The sequence below is a fragment of the Chanos chanos genome, chromosome 5 (assembly GCF_902362185.1).
Source record: "Chanos chanos chromosome 5, fChaCha1.1, whole genome shotgun sequence".
Taxonomy (NCBI): Eukaryota; Metazoa; Chordata; class Actinopteri; order Gonorynchiformes; family Chanidae; genus Chanos; species Chanos chanos.
The window spans coordinates 43,308,315-43,325,036 of NC_044499.1; the positions used below are offsets into that span (position 1 = coordinate 43,308,315).

A 16,722-nucleotide genomic window follows, 5' to 3' on the forward strand; every position below is an offset into this window, starting at 1 on the left:
AGTTAAATTCCACTGTCAAATAGTTAACTCACACAAGGCCTCCTGCAAAGCCCCTTGATTAAACACACATTGTGTCTTGGTTTTCCATATGTTTTTACTTATGAGTGTGGCCACACCCCCTCTATGTCATATGCTTATTGCACTCATGCACAGTATATAGAACCACAGTTAGTTATAACTAATCATTGAAAATTTTTGCTGTTTGATCTCTTTAAAAAGTGCTGTTTGCCTCAGTTCTGCTGTTGTTCATATCTCGTGCTTAAACATATGTTGAACTCATGCTGTGCTACTATTTAATTTTAGCTGAGTCACAAGAAATCTGTTCCATTTTCATTCACTAAATAACCAAAACAGATAGGCTATCTTTCACAGAATATTTAACCCGCTATGATGAATATAGAGACATCTTTTTATCCTGACGCAATGAACTATGTAAACGAATGTCTGTCGAAACAACACAGTTTTTTCATCATTTATTCAGTTGTGTCATGCTGAGATTATTTATGTAGCTCTTGTAGAGACATGGTCAGAATGCAGTTCGTTGCCAGTAAAAACTAATCCAGAGCAACAGCTTAATGGAAAATTCTCCCTCAGTAGTGGAAATTTTGAGAATAACCTTACTTGAAGGATAGACTTGTGCTTCTGTGTCTGCGACTGAGCTGTCAATATGCAGTGGGTTTATTCAAAGGGCCTCTCTATTAGAAATGTTGTTGACAGAAAAAAAGCCTTCTATTCTTAGTTAGTGATAGAGAGATAAGGAGGTGTATTTGACTTGCTAATAAGATTAGCAGTTGGCTAAATTGCATGTTGACATGATACCAATCAGTAGGATAGCCTTCCTCGATGTTTATGAAACTCCCTCACCTCCACACAACTTCTTCTGTCAGGGAATTCAAAATCATGTTTAACTTGATAACAAGATTAGCGATTGAGACGTACATCACGTATGTATGCATGTTTGTGTTTTGAGCTTGCTTTACACGAATTTACGTGTGTGTGTGTGTGTGTGTGTGTGAGTGAGTGTGTGTGTGTGTGTGTCTGTGTGAATGTGTCTTGAGGCTCTCATAAGCGTAACTAGGTCAGGGGGACCAGGGAGTGTGCCTCACGGTTTTGCGTGATTCTCTATCAGATAACACTGAAGGTCAAAGTGTGTGTGTTTGGAGAAGATTTTTTCTCTCTTCTTTTCAATGCCAGTATTAGTCACTGCACTCAGAGTCTTCTGGAGAGAGAACAGTAATACAGGTGGTGTTGATGTTTGAAGTTTTTTTGTTATTGCTTATTGATATGGGTTGATAGTTGAGGGTCGCAAAGGAGTGTGTAATTTGGGGTATGTATGGCATGTTCTTGACCCCCAGGTATGTAACTGACATTATCCAGGTCAGGGGAACTTTTCTCCCCTATCCCCCTCCATGCTCCCTCCACCACTCCATACACACACACACACACACACACACACACAGGCGCGCGCACACACATACACGCACGCACACTCACACTCACACTTTTCACCTCTGTTCTCTAGTCTTAATGGGCTGGCCACTGGTCACTCAGATGTAAACACAGACATACAGCTCTTTTCCCAGAATTGCCTCAATGCTGGATTCATGGTCCTTCCATTAGCCTCTTGGCAGAGTTTTCCACACACCTCACACAGCCCAGAGGCCCTGCTTCTGACTCCTAGTCCCACTGGAGCTAAATCAAGCATTTCAGGCCTCACCAAGGCACAGGAATTGCTTTGTTGCCATGTAATCAGTGTGTTTAGTCCAAATCAGTCACTGCTTTCGGAAACCTCCATTTGGGTTACAATTATACTAGAGATGGAAAACTCTGATTATGTAACAGTCTCATGTAGGTGATGAAACCAGAGTCTTGTTTTAGTTTCCTTACATGCTCTGTCTTGACTTTACCAAGCCTAATTGTTTATTCATTTCATCAAATGATTTTCTCTGGTAGGCTGGTGTCTGCCAAAACAAACAATAATTCACTGTGAATCATCTTGAGATTTTGTATCAGTGTCTTGATAAAATGAAACAGGATACACTTAAATGTACTTATGTAGTTTGCTATGTCAGACATACATTTTGTTTTACTACTGTGTTCTTCTCACATATTTTAAAGAACAATTAGCAACTGAGTCATCACTGTTAATATTGTTATCTTAGTTATACGATTATCCATTGTGGTATCAGACACACCGCAGTGGCTGATTTCGATCATTTAGTGTTGTAGATGATTTGCTGCTTGTACTTTTTCTAACACTAAGTCCCGTCCTTAGACACGAAAGCTGACCAAAGTGGAGCGACAGCGTTTCAGTGAGGAGGTTGAGATGCTGAAGGGACTTCAACACCCAAACATTGTGCGCTTCTATGACTCATGGAAGTCCACTGTAAAAGGGCACAAGTGTATCCTGCTGGTGACGGAGCTTATGACCTCAGGTACTCTTAAAACGTAAGTGTGTCCTCTCGGTGAATCACCCATCCCATCAAAAAGTGACTCTTTCTTTTCTCTTTGATTGCAATCTTAAGATTAGTAGAGGGTAGTTCAGAAAACAGGACATGTCTTTGTTTGACTCCGATGGCAATTGCATTAAAGTTACACCCAGTTAAGAATTTTAGGTTCATAGGAGGTTCACAGAACACTAAGAGGTTCTTAGAAGATAAGGAGTTTTTTAGTTTTCTTTACTTTAATTTAGAGAATACTGTAATATTTGCTGAATATTCTAAGCACATCACATACAGATTTTCACATATATTGTTTAAGCATCCATTTGCATTCTTGAAACACGCCTGTCATATCTTAGATACTAATCGTACCTGTTGATTTCTCTTAGCAGTCTTTGTTTAGTGAGGCATTAGTTCAGTGTATTTTACTTGAATTCATTTCATGAATATCAAATATGGTCTCTTAGTCTGACAACTGTGTTCTGGTCTGTCTCAGGTACCTTAAGCGTTTTAAGGAGATGAAACCAAAGCTTCTTCAACGCTGGAGTCGTCAGATCCTTAAGGGTCTCCATTTCTTGCACACACGCACCCCTCCCATCATCCATAGAGACTTGAAGTGTGACAATATCTTCATCACTGGTCCCACTGGCAGCGTGAAAATTGGTGATCTCGGCTTGGCCACACTCAAACGTGCCTCTTTTGCTAAGAGTGTAATCGGTGAGTGAGCGTTAGCATCTGCTGTACATTTGGCATGATCAAAGTTACTTGAAAACTACAAACAGGGGTAGTAGCATAACAAACTTACAACCACACAGATTGCTTAATTCCTTGCACACGTTTCAGCATCCCTTCTATACAACTTTAAGAATCGCAAATTTTCAAACCGATTCTTTTCCCAAATTGTCTTGTTTGCAGGGACACCAGAGTTCATGGCTCCGGAGATGTATGAGGAGAAATATGATGAGGCTGTCGATGTTTATGCCTTTGGAATGTGCATCTTGGAGATGACTACGTCCGAATACCCATACTCTGAATGCCAGAATGCAGCTCAGATCTACCGTAAAGTTACTAGCGTAAGTGGAGCTATCCTTGGATTTTGATCAAATCCTCTTTAATGTGGACCTTGGATTCAAAATGGAATTTCAATTCCTATTTCTCTTTTTGTCGTTCACTTCTCCATCTGTCTTTTCTCACTCCATTAATGTGTCATATCTGTTATTATTACGTCGTTACATCTTCAATGTGTTTTTTTTTGCCAGAACATGTTTTATGTAACCATTTAATATTCTCCATTTGACTGTCCTGATTAATCCCCAGTTGGGGGCCTATACTGACCATAAAGTGCAAACCCTTTACCCAGCACGTAACAGTAAACATCTCCTGCACTCCACTTCTCTTCCGCTCTCCAGCTCTCTTCCCTTATTTTCTCATTTCCTCTCATTTCCTTGAGAGCTTGCAGTCAATCTACTCTAAAGGGAGTCTTGAGTCTCCTGGTTGCAGTGTAATTATTGTTGCTTATATCATTTTGAATGTCCCCTACATCGATTCTGTCAATGAGTTGGTTTTTTTTTTGGTTTTTTTGTTTTTTTTTAGAAAAAAAGCATTGTAAGGCTTCATACCGTATCATCCACTGTAATGTGCTACTCAGTGTATTCTGTTGTCAGTGTATTCTGGAGTTCTTCTATCTAAAAGAGCCAGTCGTCTTTGTCTATATAGTGTACTGACAGATATTTTCCTGGAATTAGGTTTACCTTATTACATTTCCCTCCAAACACCGGTTAATTGATCTTCTCAATTGTCAGTTTAACATCCCATGGAAAGCATTTTTTGAACAAGTACTTCAACTCAGTGAGTTAAAGTTGATAAAGATCTGTACAAGATAAAAGAATTAAGGTCTTAAGGATATTACTGTAGCACTTATGCTGCTAAAGGGCAAACCAGTTTATGATAAAGACCTTATTAAAGAAGCTAACAGATCTTGGCATGAAACCTAAATCAAGGCAAATCTTGATTATATGAGAAAATTGTGTTTTTAGGTCATTTACAAAGAAGTGTAGTCACAAGAGTGACCAGGAAACTGTCATTGACAAATTGTTTTTAAACGCAAACCTTTAGCAGTAGAACAAGATGGCATTGTCACGTCATAAACTTTTTACTGATCTTTTCTTTTTTTTTTTTTTAGCTTTTCTGAGCATGTCAAAGAAATTCAGAGAGAGAAAGCTAAAGAGACGTTTTTGAAAGAGCCGTTGAGTGAGAATGACGAAGCCAAAGACTCTTTGAGTATGAGCAATTGTGTAAACATGATGGGCAGTCATCCATGAATCCTACACCCTATGAATTTAATGCTCCATAAGGTCTGTGCTTCACAAACATCATGTGAGGCCACAGGGAAAGTGTGAGGAATGGTGACTAGCCACCACAGTAATTCAACTCCAAAAAAGCTTTAAAGCCGGAGGGAAACGCACTCAAACAACATGCTGGAGCGGCAACATGCGCAGATGGAAATTTCTTATCTTACACTTTGTCACCTCCAGCACAAACGTTCAGTGGCCAACAAAGAGGAGATTTTAATGTATTTTAGTCAGTGTATCTGTTTGAATATGAATTTTAACAGCGCAACCTAATCTTGCACAAGTGTACACATTGCTGTAGAAATGAGATTGCGCTGTGTGGGTCGAACATTTATATAATTGTCTCCTATTTGTGTTTTCATGAAAACATTTCTCATCCACGTATCTACATTATGTCAGTGTAAGGGAACATTCTGTGAAGGTACATTTTAATCGGATGGGAGTAATCTGAAGAAAACATTAACCGATGCAACTCTACAGGTTTCCATATCTTATTGCTATGAAGCAATCATCCAGTCTTAGGCTTTGATTGATCAATATGATTATCATGTGACGCGCCTCTCTCTCTCTCTCTCTCTCTCTCCTCCCAGGGCATGAAGCCAGACAGTTTCTTCAAAGTGAAGGTACCTGAGCTAAAGGAGATCATTGAAGGATGCATCCGCATGGACAAAGATGAGAGGTGCTTAACTGGCTAACTTCATAATGCACAACAAGAAAACTCAGTTTAATACCTTTCAGGCAAAATGTATATCTTGTTCAGTTTAGCAGTAAAGAGTGTTAATTTCCACTCTAGGTCTTTGTATAACTTATCTCATTGCTTGCATAATGAGTGATGCTAAAGTGACAATGTTTATAACATATGATACCAGAATTATAACTAATAATAAGTACTATTACTACTATTGTTGTTGTTGCTACTACTGCTGCTACTACTACTACTAGTAACAGTAACATACAGTTGCATGTTTAATTTATTCTCACATCTTTCAATGCACAGGTACACCATTCAAGACCTGTTGGCACACTCATTTTTCCAGGAGCACAATGGTGTGCACGTAGAGTTAGCAGAGGAGGACGACTTGGTGAAATCTAGTCTGAAGTTGTGGCTACGTATGGATGATAACAAGAAGCTTCACGGGAAGTACAAGGACAACAACGCCATTGAATTCCTGTTTGAACTCTATAAAGATGTGCCTGAGGAGGTGGCACAGGAGATGGTAAGCTTTAGTGGTTGAGGTCTGCTCTTAGTTAACGTCCACGGACAGCAGGGTAGTTTTCAGCCTGAAGAGCGTTACAAGGGGGTCTTACGTCGCACGCAGAGGGGTGTTCACCCGAGGTCACAGAGTACAGCTGAAGAAACAACAGTGATGTGTTACCGGGGCTTATCTTTGTCCCTCCTGATCTGTGTCGTTTTCAAACGTCTGGGTCCAATTAGGGCGATTTATGCACTTCTACAATGTTAATCAGTTCAAAGAAAAGCTTTTGCTCCATTTATCCAATGTGTTGTCTTGCTTGTACGCAGATTACACATATCTATGTGTGTGTGTGTGTATATATATATGTACGTATGTATGTATATATGTATGTATTAGCATATACATCTGTATATGTATTAGCATATCTATCTGATATGTTCATCATTTTTTGGGGGACATTCATGACTATGTTCTCATTAACAAAAGCTGGTCATTTTGACCTTGTAAAACACTAGAAAGAGAAAACATTTAAAAAAAAGACAACATCTGTCCCAAAGTGTTATATTCCCGAATATACTGAGACATCAGTTTAGCTAGCAGGGGGGCTGTGTCTTATTAACCCTGTAGCAAGGGCAGATAGCAGGCCAGGTTGTGTAAGTGTGTCAAGGACATAGCGTAGTGTTTTAATCATCACTGTGGAAATGTGAGAGCTGGGCACAAGAGGAAGAGGAGGTCACATGCTCAAAGATAAAATGACTTTGAGAACACGTTGTGAAACAGGCCCTCTCCTGTCCTGTGGGCCAGGCCACGGTCACTCTTAATTAGTCAGACTTCCACAATCCCTCCATTCTTCCTCCCTCCTTCATTTTTCATCAAGAATAAATTTATTAGCATGAGACGTAGACTTACTGTCTTAATCTGCCCAAGCGTTGATGGAAATGTTAGAACAGACGACTTGGTATTGTTGGCCTCAATGTTGATAGTCTAATGGGGAATGTACCTCGAACACTGTGTTCTGAAAAGCAGCAAATGAATTCAAAACATTGTAGAGACTTTGCATGTGTTTATGTTTATGTAGATGATCAGTGATCATTGTTATAGTTAGTAGATGCAGTAATTTGTTCAGTATGGTCATAGCTACACTTGGTGCTGAGGCGTGGGTGTGCACTTTGGGTTTAATTGACAGCATGAGTACATGGCACACACACGCACGCACACACATACACACTCACACATTCACACACACACACACACACACACACAGACACACACAGACACGCACACACACACACACACACACACACACGAGCACACACGTACACACTCACACATTCATACACACACACACACACACTCACACACACACACACACATGAGCACACACGTACACACTCACACATTCATACACACACACACGTACACACACACACACACACACACACGAGCACACACGTACAGACTCACACATTCACACACACACACACACAGACACACACACACACATACACAGATAAACCAGACTGACACAGTACTCATACATTTGACCACATATATACACCATCACATATACACGTTACACCTTCTGCGTTCCATAGTGGTATTATTTGTGTATTGATAACTCAGTCACTGTGGAGTAAAGCTGTGTGAAGGGGATCTTCATGTAGCACTTGAGGGTAGTGTCTACGTGGCTCTTCATTTTTCCATGTACATTTCTCTTATATGCTGCGCCAAACAAATTTCATTTTGTCCTTACCAAGCTTTGCTCTCTCCTCTCTCTGTCCTATGATTCCCATTGCTCTGCTGGGATGCATTCTGTCTTAGGTGGTGCTGGGATTTGTATGCGAAGCTGATTATAAGCTGGTTGCCAAAGCGATGCGGGACCGAGTGACGGCCATCAAAAGACAGCGGGAGAAAATGCGTCGTCAGGCAGAAGAACAGAGGAAGAGGAAACAGGAGGACAACACTGAGGAGGAGCCTGAACCGCCGTCCCCCAAGCCTATTGGCTTTGCACCTGAGAGTTCTAGCCCCTCCCCTGTACAAACTCCTCCCATGCCGCTCCTCCCCGACCCAGCTTTCTCTCCAATTAATGGTTCGGTTGAGTCCGGGATAAACGGGGGATTTTTACCAGAGCCCGAGGAACCGGAAGCTGATCAGCACTTTCACATACGCCACACCAGCTGTTCCTCAGCAGCCTGTGAGCATCACCTCTCACTAACATACCTAACACTCCAGAATGCCTTATTTACACGCCATATGTTTTAATCGCTTACGACGACAGAGATGCTTCCTAGTGTCAAATGTCAAATTGGGGACAAGACCTCAACCCATAAAAATGTATGAAACTGTAGGTCTCATTCACTATTAGCGTTCGTGTATGGGTAAAACACACGTATCACTATTTATTTCTCTGTAGTGGAGCTCATTTTCTTTTCAGATGGGGAATCCATATATGAATGTAGTCACTAATATCTATATCTCAGCCACTCAACAATGATGCAAAGCAAAGGGAATATTTTTCAGTTTCACATGATTTAAACAGTTTTTCCTAGCCTTATGACAGAGCCTTTTGCAAACTCCAAAATGTAGCATGAGAAATTATCCTTCAAAGCATGGTGTGTTTTCATGGTGTGTTAATTCAAACAACTTACATATTACTGGAGGGCTTGAGATATCATGTCTTTGAAGAATAATGACTCCAGAAACAGCTGTGGCAGAAGCCTTTTGAAAACATTAATTGTTTAATGCTGATATTTCTCTCTCTCTGTCTTTCTCTCTTTCTCTCTCTCTCTCTCTCTCTCTCTCTTTCTCTTTATGTCTTTCCCAGCTGACTGTGAGACAGACGATTTCCTCAGTCTTTCTGGGTTACAGGATGCCCTTGAGGTTGCCAATGGTAATTTCGGCAGTACTCCGACACCGTCAACCCCAGTGACCCCACCCACCATGAGCATATCTGTGCCCACGCCTCCAATGCCCGCTCTTCGGTTCCCCTCTGTGAGTAATTAAAGGACACATATTTGAATACTAGGGAGATTTATGGGAATGGTTTTATTCTATTGCAATGTTCTACCATCAAACCACAATGTAATGCCGTACATACCATTACTGTAAACGCAACATAATTTTGCATAAATGTTTTGCATGTCATATGTGTGAAAGACTACAGAAAGACTAGAGACTGGATTCTGGTTGAATGTTCACGCTAAGTTCTGATATCTTTCTTTCAGAGTATTGCTGTGTCCACGAACACTGAGAAAAGAGTTTCTGGACCTCCTAGTCCATTATCTTCACCTGTAGACAGGTAGTAAAAAAAAAAAACAAAACATGTCCACTTTGTTGTTTTGCTTCACCCAGCACATATGGTACACACATCTGTGTCACCGAAATCACATACAGAGAGTCGTATCAAAAAAGACCCCACGACTGTTTATCCAAGCACAATATGCTTTGAGGTTTATGTTTAGCTTTAGTATCAAGTGTGGTGGAGTCTGTTCTCCCCCATGAGGGGTATGTGCACAGAATGGCTTTACTCTCAGCTGGAGTGGACTGTGTGGTGTTTTTTTGTGTGCCTGTGGATATATGTGTCTATGTATTAGCAGAACTTGTGGCGAGATTTATTCATCTGGACTCCATCTTTCTGATGTTTCATAACTAAAACTACAACCCATTTCCAGAATGAAAATTGCTTTCAAACAGGGACAGTTCTTTCAAATCAGTTTGAAAGCAAAAAAAAAAAAAAAAATCTCACTTCTCCAAGCTTACTAAACAGGACCTACTAAAACACGTAGGACCTCTGCCAAGCAGTAGGCTGGCTGTTAAAATTTGTGGGCCTCGTAGGAGGATGGCTTGTTTGGATGAGGTTGTAGTCAGTGTGGTGAAAGACCCTAAGAGACACTATTAGCTCAGTGAGAATGTACTCAGAAGGACTCTGTGTACCCAGCGGTTTGCATGCCAAACAGTGCCGTTGATGCTTTAAAGTACAGGCTTGCACAGATAAGGCCAGTTCAAATACATCAAGTCTGCCGGATTGGTTTTTATTAAACAATCGTACTCTGTTTCGCAAAGGACTGGGCCGCAAGACATTATGTCTTGGCACATTCAGAATGACTTGATGTTGCGTGACACATAAATTGCATAAATTGCTTTTTTTGAATTCTCAGAGACAAAAGTGAGAGTTTTTTTTTTCTGAACTGGTAAAACGTACTAGGAAACAAAGAATTCTTGTTAAAATTTTACAGGCCCCCAGGCCTATACATTATTATACCATTGGTTCTCTGAAGGTGATGCTGGAATGGCTCAAAAGCAGTCAGTCATAACTAGTCAGTCATAACAAGTACATGACTCTGGCCTTTTCAACACTGGTGAGAGTTGTTGATTTCACTGTGAGGCATTTTGAATCTTTGATCATGTGGGTGTGATGTCAGTTTTGACTTGTGTTTTAATGTTTATAGCTATGCCTCGGATGTGACGTCAGGCTTGAGTGATGGCTATGAGGGCCAGTCAGAGAAGGGTGGTAAGACAGCAGACAGACGGACAGCAGGAAAACTGTTAAGGAGGAGGGCCCGATCCCGTTTGCGCATCACCAGTGTAAGACAAATCCATTCATGCTATACTATGCATACAACCACTACACATTCTTTCACCGCTCCTTCCTCCATTCAACCCTACAACCTACCACACAGATTGATAGATAGATAGATAGATAGATAGATAGATAGATACATACATACATACATACATACAAAAATACATACATAAATGCATAAATACATACATACATACATGCATACATACATACACACATGCATACATACACACACACATGCATACATACATGCATACATACATACATACATACAGGCAGTTTATGGATAGAATGATGTTACAGATAACTCTTGCACTTTCAGCATGAAAAGAGATTTTTAAACTGTGTAATATAATCTTATCCTTTAGGTGATAGAGGTAGTCACAATATTTCTTCACTGACTGCATCTCAGTACCTTTATGCTCACTTCACCTCGATGGATCAGAAACAAAAACAAACAGAGACAGAGAACACACACCCACATAGACCAAGGCAGAGCAGAACGTGCCTAACAGACACACACACACACACACATACACACACACACACATACACACACACACACTTATGCAAGCACCTTCACCTAACTGTGGAACTGAAATTCTTTGTGATAATGAATAATACATGCGTTTCTCTCTTTCTTTCTCTTATTAGTTTTCTGATGAAGTGGACAGAGTGGTTGAGTGTCAGCTCCAGACCCATAATGATAAGATGGTTACCTTTAAATTTGACCTGGATGGAGACAACCCAGAGGACATTGCAGCAGTCATGGTTAGTGCTCAAGAAAACACCCATCTGCCTGTCTGCCTGTTTCCTTATCACATGCGCAAATCACAAAAGTTATGATATCTGCTCTCCTTAAGTTCTAAATATATAAATACATACATACATACATACATACATACATACATAAATAAATACCTTATCTCATGACATCACAACAAATGAAATGTATTGCCCATAAAATGCATTATGAATGCTTTTTATTTTTTTTTGTCATGAATACTAAAGCATGTATATCAGAGTTTTTGACCCATAACTTTGACCATATCAGTATTAGTACAGCTGTTTTGACACTGGGTTTAGAGACTTGCGTAAATGTAATGCTGAGGTGCTTATCTGACTTGTCCCAGTAGCAGACACCTCTTTCCTTCCCTCCGTCATGTGCTGATACACAGCCTCCTCAGTTCCAGTGAAAAACTTACCTCCCGTGTCGCATGCCCTTATCTGAAGTGTTCAGTCAATTCCATACATTCTACGGTATTTTGAATTAAGAATATGTTTAGGTCTAAACTGTAGAATATCCTTTAAATGTATTCTGTTTAATACACGTCTTCTGTTATTTATGTATTTATTTATTTAGACATTATTTTTCATCAGTTGCACAAACACGGATATATACACATCACATCTCTTAAACTTGGATCCTTATAGCCTCTCCTACTGCTTTTTCTACTGGCTTGTTTTACAGAGCCAAATACATTTTTGTGAAAAGGGAAAAATCCTTTGAATTGAAAGGCTGGGTTGTACCTCTCATTACTTGAAGTGCACACACAAATGAGTACTGTGTGCTGTGTTTTCCTATTTGTAAGTTTGTCAGTTTATATTTCAGTGAGTGAATATGCATATGGTCTGAGTATTACTTACGTGCATGAGCGCATGCATCTGCGCCTTCATTTATCTGCTCACGTACGTGCAATCGTGTGTGAGTCTGTGCATGCGTGCGCGCGTGTGTCCACGCTGCCGCTAGCTCCGGTTCTCGGATACAGAAGGTCTTTGTTTAGTCAGTGAGCCCTGGCACTGGGGAGACTCTCCTGCTGTGTGATTGGTTACTGAGTGAACACCCACTGCTATTAGTGGCGCACATGAGTACATTGCTATAAACAGAGTGTGTATGAATGTGGTTAAACCTGGCTGCTATTAGAAGAGTCTATGCAACTGTATTCATGGTGAATTAAACCACAGATTTTTTTTTTCCACAGAAAATGTGGGGTGTGTTGTTTGCTTATGAAATCCAGCCCTCTATTGTCAGTTTACATTTGAATGGGTGGCAGGATAGATGGATGAATGGATGGATGGGTGGATGGATAGATGGATGAATGGATGGATGAATGGGTGGGTGGATGGAGTGAGCGGATGGATATATGGATGAATGGGTAAATGGATGACTGGTCTTTAGCAATCAACTTGGTATGTGTCTGAGAATCTTGTTACAAGTATACAGCAAGTTAGTTCCTCTTGCCTCGATTGACGTAGAGTAGATGGGGAAACACATTACCACTCTGTCCTTCTTTTCCTTCGTAGGTGCACAAAGAGTTCATCCTGCCATCTGAGAAAGAAGGGTTCATCCACCGCATGCGTGACATCATAAAACGGGCGAAGTCTCTGATGGGCAAAGAATCACCATGTCAACAAGCCAACCATGGCTGTGCCCGTCCCCCTTGCCTGGGTGCAGCTGGTTCACTGTCTGCCTCTCAGGTGTGTATGCGGTCTGCATGTCCTGCAGAGAAAAATACATGCTACGTTTGTTCAGTGTGCCATCCCAGGCTTGTGAACAACAAGTTAGTTTTGATAAGGCCCAGTTATTTCATCATTGTTACCCTGCAGTTGTGTTTGATATGCAGCCAGTCAGACTATAAATCTGCCTTAATGGTCCCTCGAAGCAATGACAGTAGCAGACGTGAAGAGTGACATGTTTGAGTGAATGGTGTTTCATGGGGAAAAAAAATGATACATTGATTGGGATCTTTGAGCACATGGTTACATAAGCAGAGTGTTTTACTCTCATGTCAAATTTTAATGGGGCGCATCTGCCTTTGATCTATACTGTCCTTATTTAACCTAAGCTATGTAGACTAAACCTGGATGAATACAGCAAATCAGTTGATATACTAATTAAAGACTGTTTTGATTGATTTAAAATGGAGCTGTTTGTTTTGAGGGGAACAGGATAGTCTTTCTTTGTAGATGAACTTGTTTTCTAGAAATGATCGTGTTTGTTCATTTCGGCAACATCATGTCCTTAGACGAAATGTTCACTAATTAGGTTACAGGTAGAGACTGGATGATGATGCTGCTGTTATCTGATGTTCAGATGAAAAGAGCCGAATGTATTTTGTGTTGTGAATGACTGATGGTCATTGGGAACATATAGTCCTTTGGCCCCTGCTCTGTTGGGTCATGTCAGAACACCTCGGGTTGATTGTGTGGAGTGGAACATTGCCTGTGCTCTTTTCAGTCTCCCAGCATACAGATCTCAGATGTCCATTAACGCGTAATGAAGAGAGGAACAATGGCTTGTGTCACGTGGGATGAGAGTATATCGTGTGTCATGTGTCACTTCCTGACGTACATATGCTCAAATATAACAAACACATACGTATGTGCATGTGGCGTGTGTACACACACACACACACACACACACTAAACTCAGGAGATTTTTTAATTATCAGCAGGCTGATGTGGAGATTTCTGTTGGTTCAAGCCCAGGAACTTATTGAAACCAGGCTTTTCACTCTAGCTGCATCCCAGAGACCCCACCCCTGAGTGGGCTGTGTTGCCCAAAGTCCTCCCTGGGTTTGGCTCCTTCTCTCTGCTCTCTACTCCCTTCCCCTCTTATCTGAACTGGTGCAAACCAGCCACTAGAACCTGGGAGGCTTAGAAAATGACCACAAGAAATTTATAGTGCTGTAGTGATGTAGTGTTGTAAGTGTTTGGAGTGTTAAGTGTGTTGATGTATTTCTGTTTATGTGTATGTGTGTGCGTGCGCGTGTGTGTGTGTTATGTGTGCGTGCGCGTGTGTGTGTGTTATGTGTGCGTGTGTGTGTGTGTGTGTGTGTGTGTGTGGATATGTGTGTGTACATGATTTAGTTTGTTTGCCCACCGCTGCATGGATAGGTGCTAGTGTCCGTGCGTTGGTGCGCTTGTTTGGGATTGTGTGTCAGAGGCGTTTTTATTTGCTTACAGTGCTGGAGAAAGTTCTTGACCGTGTTGCTAATGATGACCTAAGTACACTGCAAAACATCAAGACATAACTACTTCTTTGTGACTTCTCCACAGCTCACTGTAAAGAATAGGAATGAAGCAGTCTCTAGTCAAACATCAACACATCAGTAGTCATCTCAAGCATAACAATAACAGTGTGTGTCATTGCAGACAATTATACCATTAAATCAAGTATTAGTATAACATCAGTCTGACTAGAAACACTCAACTGCCTCTTGACATTTCTCTTAATCTGGTTTTAATGGTGTGTCAGTTAAGCAGTGAATAGGCACTGCTTGCTAATTATCAGTTGAGACTTCCAAGAAAATCAAAATTTTGCTGTCAGGTTGAACAAACTGGCTGAAGTGGTTTTTAATTCTCCAGATCTAACAATAAATCACGTTGAAGTACAGCTGACGTAAACAGAAATACACACTAGACATGATTGATTTATTTTGCGTAATTTTAAAGGCTTCAAATTTACAAAAAGACTGTGAATACATCTATGTCATTTGGTGTGAAATGAAACCATCTATGTAACACACCTTTAATCATGGCCAATATACTTTCGTGTTTGACAGTTTGTATGTTCCCTATTCCAAGACAACCGGTAAACAATTGATACTTGGACGCAATAAGTATACTGTGGGAAAATTGAATGTCTTTCTTCTTTTGTCTCTGTAGCCAGACCTTCATATTCACAATCTAGCTCGGACACATTCTTCCTCCTCCCTGCCAGGTAAGATAACCACATTACGCCATATAAACATGTTAAGTAACTTGATTGAGAAAGCAGCGACATGCCAATAAGATGTAGTCGGACCTTTTTCCCGTGTTTGTTGGTTCATACGTGCATGTGCGTGTATCTCAGCAGATTTTGGCCCAGGTGTAGGGGGGTGGGGTTCTCCACCGGGACTGAGCAGAGACATGACTTCACCAGCACGCCCCCTCTTACGTTCTCAGTCCTTCCACAACAGTCCAGGTACAGTATTCACCTTTCCACTGTCTTAATCCTTCCTCAATCTTCTTGGCCATGGCCAAAGAGACCTGCCACTTTCCACCTATGTCTCCAGACACCAGCTTATATACCCCTGGCAGAGTTTGAAACAAACTACTCGCTCTGTGCGAATATTGTTACTAGAATTTGCTAGGCGCCAGCTACCAATACTGCACCTCAAAGCCCTAGTCTGTGTTGGCTTGGCCCCAGAGCCTCTTGGGTAATTATCTCACCTGAAGGCAGCTTGTTTGCAGACTGTGAATGGCGTCACTGTGAACGAGAGAGAGAGAGAGAGAGAGAGAGAGAGAAAGACAGAGAGAGAGAGAGAGAGAGAGAGGGAGAGAGAGAAGGAGAGAAAGAGGGAGAGAGAGGGAGAGAGAGAGAGAGGGGGAGAGAGAGAGAGAGAGAGAGAGAGAGAGAGGACATGGACGGCACTTCAGCCAGAGCCAGCCCCGTCCTCACATGCCCAACATCTGGCTGCCAGTTTTCCTACTCTTCTCTCTCTCTCTCTCTCTCTCTTTCACTCTCTCTCAGGGTTTCACACTACCTCAGACTCCTCAGCAAGGGCGGTTCATGGATTAAACTAAAAAAAAAAAAACAGAACCCCCAATTCCCAGAGGCTGAAGCGTAGGGCAGCCCCCCCCCCCCCCCTTTTCACTATTGTCTGCATTATGTTCCTCATATAGAACGCTATGTCCTGCATTGACTCCTGGCTCTCTGCCACTCTTACTGAGTGTCTGTGGAGAGTTATATTACCAGCTTGCTTGTGCATGTTCTCAATGAAAGTCATAGTTACGCTGCATCAAGAGGAGGCGTGTTTGTTTATGACTAAAGAGCTATTGTGAAAACGTCTCCTGTAATTAGAGAGTTGATGTCTAGAGCCCCAAAGGTTGGTTAGCAGCCTTTTTTGCTACCTCTTGTGTTTAATTTACAAAGAAAGAAAGGAGTTGTGAATGCACACATGTGTTTTTCATTTGCTTTCTAAATGTCAGAGAGGAACAGAGGCTTTTTACTCTGGTAATGTTAAGCGGCAGCTGTCTGCTCTGGTCCAGTGGTCATTACTCTTGGTAAAGTAATGACATCATCTTGTCCAGAGTCTTCATAAACAGTGGCAGCGGTAGACAATGCTGTACTGATCTCCTTAGAGTCAAAACCTCACATAGTGTGTTAG

The 16,722-nt window shown here is 41.2% G+C and overlaps 1 protein-coding gene across 1 annotated transcript in view; it reads left to right on the forward strand.

Annotated features, from left to right (window-relative positions):
• wnk4a (WNK lysine deficient protein kinase 4a) overlaps window positions 1-16,722 on the forward strand; it is a 36,195-nt gene that overhangs the window by 14,823 nt on the left and 4,650 nt on the right. Inside the window, exons 2-14 of the mRNA XM_030775066.1 lie at window positions 2,276-2,448; window positions 2,938-3,158; window positions 3,357-3,514; window positions 5,383-5,471; window positions 5,790-6,009; window positions 7,810-8,182; window positions 8,813-8,979; window positions 9,213-9,286; window positions 10,437-10,572; window positions 11,225-11,341; window positions 12,875-13,028; window positions 15,243-15,293; window positions 15,429-15,536. Of these exons, the coding sequence (XP_030630926.1) occupies window positions 2,276-2,448; window positions 2,938-3,158; window positions 3,357-3,514; window positions 5,383-5,471; window positions 5,790-6,009; window positions 7,810-8,182; window positions 8,813-8,979; window positions 9,213-9,286; window positions 10,437-10,572; window positions 11,225-11,341; window positions 12,875-13,028; window positions 15,243-15,293; window positions 15,429-15,536 (2,041 nt within the window). The remainder of the gene's footprint in view (window positions 1-2,275; window positions 2,449-2,937; window positions 3,159-3,356; window positions 3,515-5,382; window positions 5,472-5,789; window positions 6,010-7,809; window positions 8,183-8,812; window positions 8,980-9,212; window positions 9,287-10,436; window positions 10,573-11,224; window positions 11,342-12,874; window positions 13,029-15,242; window positions 15,294-15,428; window positions 15,537-16,722) is intronic.